Here is a 12,880-nt window from a genome sequence, read left to right as displayed (position 1 = left end):
TGAATAAAGTGTCAGACTAGCACTGCTGTCAGGTTGTTGGAAGCCACCCACTATTGTTAGCCGACTTCCTCTTCCATCACGAATTAGCCTACAGCGCTTCGGGAGAACCCACCAAGCTTTAATATCATTCACGCGTAACAGACGCCGACGGCATGTAGGGGAGACCGGGTTGGTTGTCTCGGGGGTTGGGCCCGGTTTCCCAATAGCGATGGAACTTAAAAAGTGCGTCGTTGAGGCATGTGTCGATACTGATAGGATCGAAAGAAAGGCAGCGCTGCTCTCGGGTCATCTGTCTCCATCCAAATCTTATTTTAACATTAGAATTATTCCACAATACTGACGTCGGATCATCTCCTAGAGAAATATTATCACATCTGCAAATACTCAGGCAGCTAATTCTAATGCTTAGCCTATAATAATGAACTAAATCAACATTTTGCATATCACTGCGCACATGTTAGGCTACACATAWTGAAATATATTTAGGTAAAAATTACAGTAGCCAAATAGCAAAATAACTMAATTGAATGAACATGAAATTGATGTCAATATTATTGAAATATTTAGGCCTATATGTAGCCTATAGGGGAGACTGGGGATGGTTGCAACACTTTTTGCATTTTTGTCAATTTCTCAGAGATTGTCAATTTCTCCGAGATTGTTTGAGCTACAACATTCAAAATGTGGTAGGAACAACTTACATTGGTCTTCTACAAATTGGTATAGGCAATATATCTCTAAATCAAACGGACAAGGTGTGACTTTGTCTCAAATACAAGGAGTGAAATGTTACAATTTACCCCACCAGCAAACCCCCGAGGTCAGTTGTAATAGGGCTTGGGTTGAAATTTTAAAGTTTAAARAAATGCATAAATCATGACATAAAACAACATATTGAAAGCCTTTATTGAGAACATGAGAACAACATTGCCATGTTTAAAATTCTGTTTGGAAGAAATAATAAAATAATTGTTATTATTTTTACACTCCACTAACTGGCCATTTTCAACTAAACAATAATGTCTTACTACTAAACAACAAGATCTGAAGTAAACAACTGAATGTTTGTGTGTGTGTGTGCGTGCGTGTGTGTGTTTATGAGTAAGTGAGTGAGTCACAGTTGCGATATATGGTAGTCCTGGGGAACAGGCTTGGTGGGCCCATAATTCACATTCCCAGTACTGCACCCAGACCGCGTTAGGCTTGCTACAACTAACCCTGACCCTTGAAGCCATTAGCTACACAGCAAATTCCCCTGTGTTAAATTAACACCGAAAATGTGGATCCGAATAGCATAGGAGGTTGGTGGCACCTTAATTGGGGAGGACGGGCTCGTGGAAATAACTGGAGCAAAATAGGTGGAATGGTATCAAATACATCAAACAGATGGATTACATGTGTTTGATGCCATTCCATTTGCTCCATTCTAGACATTATTATGAGCCGTCCTCCCTTCAGCTGCCTCCACTGCCTTATTTCCCAGAGTGCCTTGCCTTTAAAGTGACTTTTAATGTTACAACCCATGACTGAATTTGCTAGTGACAGAGAGATGGTTGTTGCTTTCATCACTTTATCCCTCCGCAGACTTCAAAAAGTGAGATTCTATGTGAATATGTTGTCCTGGAAATGTTTATATTTGACACATTACAATGTTTTTCATGAGGACTTATTTTGAAGGCTTACACTGGAAAAAATATTGGGTTGTTTGGAAGACCCAACTGCTGGGTTGCAGGCATTTGTAAAAAGAGCAAGGTTGATTAGTTGATGCTGTGTAATTGAGATAGGACCCAACGGATCAGATCAGAAGACTGGAGGCTTGGCTTAGTAGGGGTGTGGCTTTAATTAAGTACTTTTAGGCCACCTGTGAGAGTAAATGTCATTCCGGTTCATCTGTTCTGTTGAACTGGTATCACTAGTTAGGGTTGAATTGTTTTTCTAGCTTTAATGAACTGTATAAAAGTGTATAAGTTTCTTAAAAGCTTACACAAATCTCAAAGTGATAGTACCTACCTTGATGAAATATGTAAATGATAATGTACATATTTGTCTACTAGAATATGTATTGTGCAATAATATTTAAAGAAAATTATACATTGCAGTATACAAACTTAACAAGATCAACAGAAATAGCAAAACATTGCTATCTAAAAGCAAGTTACTGCCTAGTTAGGTCTAAAGCCAGCATGGAACAAAAGGGGGTGAAGGGTTGTTCAAAACTCTGACACAGTTGTCAAGTCAAAGCATCACAAGACACATGCCAAACGGGAGATGTATAATTATTGATGCAATTGACTCTGGTTTCTCTTCATTATGCACAACCCTGCATGGTTGATATTTTCTGCGGTTGTGTCCCTCTCTCTATCCTCTCTCTCATTATCCTTTTCTTTGGACGGACCAGGAGGCAGCAACGGTAACGGTGTCTTGACCACGGCTGGCGCAGTCTCACTGGTCCAGCGGACAAGGCTGGAATTGCTGGAAGGACTGGGGAAGACGACTATGTAACTGTGTCTTGACAGCGGCATGACCCGACTCCATGGACCACCCCAAACCCCAGCACCAGACCAGCTGCCTGTGGAGGAAATGACAGACTGCAGGCCTTTAGGCGAGTAGAGTGCTGCCGAGGCGGGCCTTACTCCCTCTACCCTTGGCCTGCAGCCCTCCTCCCCTGCCTTTTTTTTTTTTTACATCTGCCCTCCTTAGGCAACCACCGACCTGACCAGAACCAGCAGAAGACCAACAGAAAGAGAGAAAAGACCAGACAGTATCACCACCAGAACCAGAGGCGTGAAGAAAGGATCAAAGACACCAACCTATGCCTGGAGTGAGCAGACCACAAAGGAGTGCCTCCATTGACCTAAAGGTCACAGGCTTCCAGGTGTGTCTGCTCACTCTGAGGTTTGTCCTTTCTCCCCCTGCAGGACCAGAGTAGATCAACACCCTCCTTCTTCAAAACCCCCCCACCCAACCTGAACAAAATGACCGGGATGAACCCAGGAGTGATGCACAGCTACAACGCGGTGAGGCTGGCACTAATCCCCATCGAGGAGGCTGCCAAGGACGGAGTGCCGCCAATTGCTGGGGAGCAGCTGGAGCAACTTGAGCAGCAATAACAACCGCCAGACCAGAAACCATGACCCGCCTGGAATTCAGCAGGGCAGTTCTACAGAGAGGTATGGGCTTTGAGAACTGCCTGGTGAAACCCCCAGGACCAGGAATCATTTGAAGCCAGTTTCAAGATCCCCCGGTTACTAGAACAGTTTAGATTAAAATACAGAAATTGTAAAGATAAAAGGTCCCATTTCACAGTAATTACACTCTCAGACAGAATCATAAGTATATAGTTACAGTCCAATTCCACAACAAAAGCATCCAAGAGTATGACATAGAAGTTCGGTTTACACCATTTTGCCACTCAAGGCAGTGGCTAGGAGGGTCCTGGACGAAGACAATGTCTGGACTGGGGCACGAAAATGGCTGGTTCAGTTGAACCAGACCCAACAGGAGTGGGTGGAGTCTAACATCTCCCAGTACCATCATGCTCCGTCCACTACATGGTATGCCCAAACGATGCAGGAACTGCGGCCAACTTGTCCTTCTGGGCGCAGCCTGCATGGCCATCGCCTGCAGAATCTGTAACATGACCCTGCAACCTGAGTGGGGAAGGGGGCCACTTCTTTAAAACCTGCCCCAATTCCTATGCCGGCAGGGCAAAGCTTAAAGCAAGGTATTAAATCAATTCATATTTATATCATTTACATTTAATAAATATAAGTTTAATTGTTCAATCAATGCACATGCAAAAACATAGATATTGAAACAAACAATTCCTAAAATCAACCTGCAATAGAGCATGCTGGGAAATATAATGATGGCAGTGGTTTCAGCTCAAGTCTGGTTATTAACGGTCCTGTTTATCATGAAATTGGATGATATTYGAAGGAAACCAGATCAAAGTATGATGTTAATTATTTTTTATACATCTCCGTTTGGTAGGTCATCTTGTGACGTGGTTTTCAGCAGCACCGACGGATGTGCTGACTTGACAACTGCGTTTAAGTTTTGAACGATCCGTCCCCTCTTTCTTTCCATGCTGGCTGAAGACCTAGCTAGCCAGTAACTAGTTAACGCCAGACACAGATGAAAGGGGAAACACAGTATTAGTATCTTCGCCACAGATGAATAAGGTAAGCTTTTAATTATATTTGCTAACACCCTACAGTCAAATTTTGGCACCAGTAGAGTAGCTATGTAAACCAAAACCCTCTGCAAGCACACCTTCTCCTATGTTGGTTACAAGGCAGTACTTATTTAAATTAGGTAAATATCATGTTACCATTAGTGTATTAAAATGTGAGTTAGGGTGATGCCACCCTATCCCCTTAATAAAACTGCCTCCTGAATCCAAGTGTTTGACATGGGGAGGGGACCAGTAACTTTATGATCAAACTTTGTAGAAGCAACATTCATTTTTCATATTTTCATCATTCTTTTATCTGGTTTCATCCAAATGTCATCCAATTGAATGAAAAACATGATTTTTCACTGTTCATGACCTTTAAGGTAAGGGTTACGGTTAGGGTTAGGGTTAAGGATCCTGTATAGCGTCTACGATATGGAAATGTTAGCCTATTCTGATAATACAACACTGCCCCCTTGTGTCTGAATAACAGACTTATTAGATGAGTAAATTCCAATAGCATACATATTGCAATATAAAAGGGGGCTTTGAACAGAATGAAAATATCCAGAAGTGCAATGTGGATGACTACGCAACATTTTATTTAGGCTCCAATTCGTTGATTATATATGTTCTTTCCAACTATGTTAAAAAAAATGTAATGTGCATTTTTTCCATGGTAAGACATTACTCACATGAAGGAATGATCTTAACCTGGGATTAAATAATTACACTGATAATGTAATTGATAGAGATTGAGCTTTATAGTAGTGATATTTCATGGGCAGTGCAGTGCTATTGGGTTCCTTAATGTTAATCATTTGTCAATAAAAACAAACTTGTCTGGTGTCCTCAGGAAAAACATCACAATGATATACCATTTTTTAGGATGTGACAGGGAAGAAAATGTCTACAATTTTGATATTACAAAACCACTCCTCATACAAAGAGCTAAAAGGTTCAAATAACAAAATTACATAATAGGCCAAAACAAGCCTTTTATACAATTGCTGTAAAACTACAACATAATACCACCRTCAAATAAGAACCATATAGATAAAGTGTAATTAAAAARTAGTGTWARAATGATTTAATACAAGGCCTTGATTTAGACAGTTTGAAATAAGATGTTGGTGTTCTTCTTTATCCTGATGGTCTTTTGTGAGTGGGATCTGGAAATGTCACAACACAAATGACAAGTTGCAATCTTTCAAACACTTCTCTATGGCACTAGTCAAGAAACAAACATTGCATTCTTAAGGTAAATGCTATTTAGCAAAAACACATGATTTTTAAACGAAAGGTCAAAGAGTGAAACAAGTGTGTCACTAACACACCTGTTTCAAATAATCAACTAATCATGGTCTTCAGTCTGGATGTTGATCATTTGAATCAGGTGTGCTAATGCTGGGTGGGAACAAAAGCCTGCACACCCAGTAGCTCTATAGGACCGGTATTGGAGAAAACGGTAACTTGGATCTTACTCGGTTTCACACACATCTTCATGCAGTGTCTCTTGAGGACAAAGTTGTTCTTGCTGCCCCCACAGCTCCTGTTACGCAACCAATGACATCTCTTTGTCTTGGGGTTGTACACATATCTCCTTCCCGTTCTCCTCTCCTCTCCGTCACACATCGTGCCCTTGTTATTGGTACTGAGACAGAACTCTGGAGGACTGAAGTCTGAAAGAATTACACAAAGGCAATAGTAAACTGAAATTACGTACAACAATGACTCCATAATACCAAAGACACATTTTATAACACTAAAGAAAGTGTGTAGGCTACATGGCCAATGCAACTCTGATAGAACATACTTTAATAAGAAAATATATATATATTTTAGCTTTATGGAAATGAGGTTAATGGTAATCTACTGTAAAAGTGACTACCCACTGGGCACACACTGGCTGAAACAAGGTTATTTCCACACAATTTCAATGAAATTGCACTGAACTAACATGGAATAGACATCTGTACCCAGTGGGTACTTGATTCTACTACTTTTTCTTTTATATTTGAAATTTACCTCAACAAAGGAAACATTGTTTTTACTACCTCAAGAGTGAAACTGTGGAAAAGCCACAAGATGTCAGCCTTGGGTTACGGGAGTACTGTAAGTATCCTACATCACTTCACTGGAATGACAAATACGAATACAGAAACACTCCTTTCCTGAATTCACTGACCTGGGTGGAATTTTGTAACATGAATCATAACTACTTGTCTGTGACTGAGGGATGGCAGACTCCCTGTGCCCCCTTTTTACTGTGTTGTGACCTCTGTATCAGACAGTGGTGGTCTATGAGTACTTACTCACTCCTCATGCACCATACACTCCCATTTTAATAGCAGTGAATCAGTGTTACATGGAAGAAGGAGGTATGGTGGGCGATATGCTGCCTTTATAAGTTGTCGTTTGTTTACCTAACTGCTTCTGAAATGGTGCATATAAAATTACTGTCCCTCTCACCTAGCTATTGCAGTTGCAGCATGGTATGTGTGCAATAGTACACATGAGAAATGACTGCATTCCTGGGTTACAGTACTAACCTGTGGCCTGGTGTTGATGATTCTGCTGCATGTGTGAGGCGCTTAAAGCAAACTCCCCTGAAAAAGAGGAATACTCAGCATTCACATGCTGCTTTCAATATGAGACTGGAGCATGGTGGAGCATGCATTTTTTCCTTTTACCAGTATTAGAAGTTGTGATACTGTAGTTAACTTAGGAGTTAATATTAACTCACCATGACAGAAGAGATATATACTGTAGCAATACAGTTCCACAAGTGTACAAGGTGTTGTCATTTCTACTATCTCTATAAAACTTCTCCCTCCGCTTTTTCCTCCCTCCCTCAGAATTCTCTTAAACAGAGCTGACAGGATAGCAGCCCTTCCACTTAGTGTCTGTGGTTCATAGTCTTCAGAGACCCCACAACCCCACTTTCCTGGCCTTGCCAATCAGAAGGGCTGACAGAATGGGCAGACTGGCATGCTGGGAAAATGAAAAGCTTCTTGGACAAACAGTTTAATATACTGACGCTATGTACAGTAGTATCATAAAGAAGTACTGTAGGGCTACATGCAAAATTAATGCACAAATGAAACAATGACTTTCTGTCTGGTTATTGAAACATTAGATCAATATATGGTTATGTTTATAGACATCCATTTTGTTAAATCAGATTAGGCCTGCCTGAAATATCTTTGGTGCTACTGCACAATTAATTGTCTTCTTTAATCAATTACTAGAGCTAACATTTGTTTAAGAAATAAAAATACATAAACATTGTCTTACCAGTTACTTTGACAGGTTGTACATTAGGTTTACTAGTGGGTTTTGGGACGGTGACCTCCAATTTAGGAGTCACATCCAATTTAGGGGCCACATTGGTGTTTTCTGCCATGAAACCAAAACATGGTTAGAGTTTACTTACATAATAAGTTACAGCATGTAATAGAAATGTAATATAATACAAACAGTTTACTACTCTATTGTTAAAACCTGTTTACCGAGGAACTATTGTAATATGACATACTGTACAACATACAGAAGTTATTATACTTATGGATTCAGATTTATTAAAGAGAAAAAATATGAGCCCAAGCCTTCATTTGAGCCCAATGAAGATGGATTAGGGATTCTGATACAGAATGAAAATGTAATTATCTTTGAGTTGTCGTCAATATTGTTTTTTTTACATTGTTTGTCCATTTATATTAACATAGACTGCCAGCTAGCGTTGGTCACAGTAGAACAATTTATCCGTTATTTTCTTTGACAAATGCAGTAAATAAATGAATTTAAATTCATTCAAATCGGACAAAAATAATTAACTATGCTCAAAAGGCCAAAAAAAMCGATCTAAATGCAAAATGAAGATGAAGCATGACTTGATGGTTTGAAAAAAATCCATCAACAAGATAATTTGCAAGGTAGAGCAATATCGACTGGTCAACTACATTGAAATGACTTATCTCCTGTGGGTATTTGGTCTTTTGAAGAGGTATGACTGCCTAAAAGCCCAGGCATCACAAAAATGACATAAATGCACTTTGGAGAAGTAATATACTCCCCTAGCACATTTCTATTAAAAGAAGCCTTGATAGTGCTGCTACGGCCATAAGTCCAAAACCTTTTTCCTTACATTTGAAAATATTGATTAGCCTCACTGATCAAATCTTTCTCGCAAACCATATGATTGGTTGGTCCCTTTTAGACTACTTGGGTGTAATGCAGTGTTTTGAAGGGCAGTTTTTGATGCCGATGCACTACCTGGGTTCTGGCACCTGGCCTGGCACTCTTTCATACTCTTAAAGTTATTGGCGTTGCCGAAGCAGCCTCCGTAGTAGAAGTGCTTGCACGCCTGGCTCTGGCTGTCAAAGAAGTAGCGCGTCACCAGACCGCGGCATGGCCCCGGAGCCTCATCCAGGTGACAGGGACTCTTGTCAGCTGGAGAGAGATGGCGGGAGATGGACAAAGAGAGATGGAGAGGGCAGAGAGAGAGAGAACATGATTGAGAAACTGAAAAGGGGAGAAATGGGTACTAGCAACTGGGTCATTTGAAAAGATGATAGCTGGGAAATGTGAAAAAGTGCAGTATAGGGAATGGGCTAATGAGACATCCTGTTCACTGAAATAAAATACAAATCTACACTAAGGACCCTTGGCACCCAGTCAATTGATTTCAAGGGAAATTGTGAATAATAGAAAAAAAGTGGTGGCATTAAGACTGGAGTGCTAGAGAGACTGACTGAAAAGATGGAGAAAGGTAGAGAGAGAAGACATACTTAGGCATGGAGGAAGATAGTGTGGGCTGCTGACACAGTCATGAATAGATAGATGTAAAATAGATGTGGAGAGAAAGGTGAATTGACTGCAGACAGAAAAAGAAAGAGAGAGAGTGAGAGAGAGAGAGAGAGAGGGGAAAAATACACCACATTACATTGAGGAGAAATGGAGGTGCAGAGATGCTGAGTTGAACATCTTACTGGAGCCATAGTCAAATGCTCTAGTGTCGATGAAGCATGTGATAAGAACTAAGCAGATACAGTGCATTCGGAAAGTATTCAGACTCCTTGACTATTTCCACCTTTTGTTACATTACAGCCTTATTCTAAAACGGATTAAATCGTTTTTCCCCCTCATCAATCTACACACAATGCCCCATAATAAGAAAGCAAAAACTGGCTGTACATAAAGTTTGGGATGTTCCACAGTGCTACTGGAAAAATATTCTGTGACAGATGAAACTACAGTTGAGTTGTTTGGAAGAAACACACAACACTATGTGTTGAGGGAAAAAAAGGCACAGCACACCAATATCAAAACCTAATCCCAGCTGTAAAGTATAGTGGAGGGAGCATCATGGTTTGGGGCTGCTTTGCTGCCTCAGGGCCTGGACAGCTTGCTATCATTGACAGAAAAATGAATTCCCAAGTTTATCAAGACATTTTGCAGGAGAATGTAAGGCTATCTGTCCGCCAATTGAAGCTCAACAGAAGTTGGGTGATGCAACAGGACAACGACCCAAAACACAGAAGTAAAATCAACAACAGAATGGCTTCAACAGAAGAAAATATGCCTTCTAGAGTGGCCCAGTCAGAGTCCTGATCTCAACCCAATTGCGATGCTGTGGCTTGACCCCAAGAGAGCAGTTCACACCAGACATCCCAAGAATACTGCTGAAGGAGGGTCAACCAATTATTAAATCAAAGGTTTCACATACTTTTTACACCCTGCACTGTGAATGTTTACACGGTGTGTTCAATAAAGACATGAAAACATAATTGTTTGTGTGTTATTAGTTTAAACAGACTGTGTTTGTCTATTGTTGTGACCTAGATGAAGATTGGATCAAATTCTATGACCAATTTATGCAGAAATCTAAACATTTCCAAAGGGTTTACATACTTTTTCTTGCCACTGTGTCCTGTTGGAAGGTGAACCTCCGCCCCAGTCTGAGGTCCTGAGCGCTCTAGAGCAGGTTTTCATAAAGGATCTCTCTGTACTTTGCGCCATTCATCTTTCCCTCGATCCTGACTAGTCTCCCATTCCCTGCCACTGAAAAACATCCCCACATAATGATGCTGCCACCACCATGCTTCACCGTAGGGACAGTGCCAGGTTTCTTCCAGACGTAGATTGATGAAGAAAAAAATATAATGTTATCCATTTTAAAACAAGGCTGTAACGTAACAAAATGTGGAAAAAGGGAAGGGGTCTGAATACTTTCCGTAGTCACTGTATATCATTGATGTGATTTCGATGTTTGAGTTGCTTTGTGTATCACCAACTTTGTTTGAGATTATATTACTGCAACACTGCTCACTGCATCCAAGTTGCTTGACATAGGCGTTTCAAAGAGCTGTCAGTCAAGGCGAGCTCAAAAATATGAGCTCCCCACCCACAGCCTGTCTTTTCAAACTTCCTGGTAGTTAGCCATGAGAGAAAAAGTAACTTTCAGAATGACTGTTCAGGACCCTTAACATTTTTAAGAACTGTTTGTTTACGTACGCCATTCAAACTGGAACAACCATTTCAGTAAGGGATGCAAAARAATCTAACTGATTGGATTAGTTTAGAAAAGGTATGTTATTTATCTTTATGTAGCATAAGATAAATCAATCAATCAATATACATGCAAAAACAATTTGAAAAAAAATCTATCTGCAGTAGAGCATGCTAGAAATATGACAATGATGGGTGTGGTTTTGATTCAACTATGGTTATTAACACCAACGGTGGGGTTATGTTACACCAATGAGTGGTTTTGGTTCGATGTGCTGTGTATGAGGTTCAGGCCCTTGTATTAGAGTAAAGCTTGGCCTTCAAAGTAAGGCCTTATGAAACACTTTTGGTATTGTGCTGCATTATATATATTTAATTTTTTTATTTTTATGACAACATTCACTTAGGATCTCTGTCACTAACAAATAGACATGGGTGCTAACTCTACAATTCACTCGAAAGGTAAAGCACTCTGGGAAGTATTCAAATAGGTTTTACATTAAACCAGTGGTTCCCAACTCCAGTTCTCGATTACTCCTAAGCGTACACATTTTTATTGTAGCCCTGGACAAGTACACCTGATTCAACATGTCAACTAATCATCAGGCCCTCAATGAGTTGAATCAGGTATGTTTGTCCGGGGCTATAACAAAAAATGTGTGCTGTTGGGGGTAAACGAGGACCGGAGTTGGAAACCACTGCACTAAGTAGTGTGTTAATTTAACACTGGTTCCAGTATGTATGTCAGGGTTTCCCAAACTCGGTCCTCAGGACCCCAAGAGGTGCATGTTTTGGTTATTGTCCTAGCACTACACAGCTGATTCAAATAATCAACTAATCATCAGCCTTTCATAATTGTAAATCAGCTGTGTAGTGTTAGGGGGGGAAAATAGTGATGTTACGTTTGATACCGGCGCGATGAGGCATTCGTCGAAATTACGAAATTTGAAGCAGTATCCCGATGCTTATATGACTTTATTAGAAGCATGTGATCAATGACATCCAAAGATTCATTTTTTCAAACAACCACCTGATTGGTTTCGGTAGAAGACAAAAAGGCTGTCCTGCGTGTGTGACGTCATCTATAATAATTTGGCTGTTCTAAATTATTTTCACCAGCAGGTTCTACTAGTGTAAACAATGTTGCTCAAAGCCTCGCGTAATGAACCTATGACACAATTGGCTGGAAATGCTCAATGGCTTCAGGAAGCTTAGTTTCCCCATCACTAACAAAAACCAAAACGTTCACCCCTTGGGGTCCCGAGGACCGAGTTTGGGAAACGCTGGTGTATATGGTCCCACTCTTTCAGTGTTTTTAACACTGAATCATTTGCTGTACACGTAGCCAATCAGCCAACAGCGTTATTGTCCCAGTCTTGCCAATAGATTTGGCTGATAGTTTAATAGARAAACATCCACATTTCTTTGAAATGGCACTGGGTGCATTATGGGAATGTGTTTGTGAGTAAATGTTTGGTCTGACAGTCTTATCAAAGTGAAAACAATGATAGCGTTCCTCCCAAAACCATAAAGCACTAAAACTATATTGCTAATTTTAACATATGATAGGACACTGGGAACTACTTACTATCATTCAATAAAACCTGCATTCTAAAGCAACTACGTCAATGATGTCATTGTGTTTATTGTCTCAAAGATAATGTCTAATCTATTTTGATAGATTGGTAACATGGCTGATGATTGTCTTGAAGAGGACTCAAACCAATAACATAGTAACCAGGGAATAAGTTGACCAGGGAACAAGGTAAAGCAAGTACAAACTACAAAAGGTACATATCCAAACAAAATGTGTATGCTTGCTTCAGGTGTCTAAAAAAAATAACAAGTGTCGCTCTGAATATGCAGAATGTTTCCTGGTAGAAAAAGGAAGCATTTTTCACATATCAACAGTCACATTTTCACATTTGACCAGCAGAGAAATCAGAGAAAGGGTCCAACAACTCACCAGACACCAGGCACATTCCCTCACACGCTTCCAAGGTCTCAAAATTGTTGGCGTTGCCTCTGCAGCCACCGAACTTGAAGGACTCGCAGCGGCCCGTGTCAATTTCGAAATAGAAGCGCTCCTTTAACGCCTCGCAGGGCCCTTCATCCTTCTTTAGGGCACACAACTCGTGGAAAATGAAGAGCTCGGGCTGGGCTCCATCTGCTATGAAAGGAAGAAAGCCAAAG

At 40.4% G+C, this 12,880-nt stretch overlaps 1 protein-coding gene across 4 annotated transcripts in view; it reads right to left on the bottom strand.

Moving 5' to 3' along the window:
* Window positions 1–4,922: 4,922 nt before the first annotated feature.
* Window positions 4,923–12,880, bottom strand: part of LOC111959803 (tissue factor pathway inhibitor) — a 42,215-nt gene continuing 34,257 nt past the window's right edge. The window contains exons 2-7 of one of the 4 annotated variants that reach the window (XM_023981595.2): window positions 12,654–12,857; window positions 8,453–8,629; window positions 7,475–7,576; window positions 6,730–6,786; window positions 5,662–5,859; window positions 4,923–5,349 (exon numbers count right to left, since the gene is read on the bottom strand). In XM_023981595.2, coding sequence (XP_023837363.1) covers window positions 5,321–5,349; window positions 5,662–5,859; window positions 6,730–6,786; window positions 7,475–7,576; window positions 8,453–8,629; window positions 12,654–12,857 — 767 coding nt within the window. In that variant the 3' untranslated portion in view covers window positions 4,923–5,320. The remainder of the gene's footprint in view (window positions 5,350–5,661; window positions 5,860–6,729; window positions 6,787–7,474; window positions 7,577–8,452; window positions 8,630–12,653; window positions 12,858–12,880) is intronic. The other 3 variants (XM_023981596.2, XM_023981597.2, XM_070437587.1) reach the window with 3 other exon arrangements.

Source organism: Salvelinus sp. IW2-2015, linkage group LG36, assembly GCF_002910315.2.
Source record: "Salvelinus sp. IW2-2015 linkage group LG36, ASM291031v2, whole genome shotgun sequence".
Classification (NCBI taxonomy): Eukaryota; Metazoa; Chordata; class Actinopteri; order Salmoniformes; family Salmonidae; genus Salvelinus; species Salvelinus sp. IW2-2015.
Note: the sequence above shows the minus strand (reverse complement) of the source record. Positions and strands in the feature narration are given on the sequence as shown.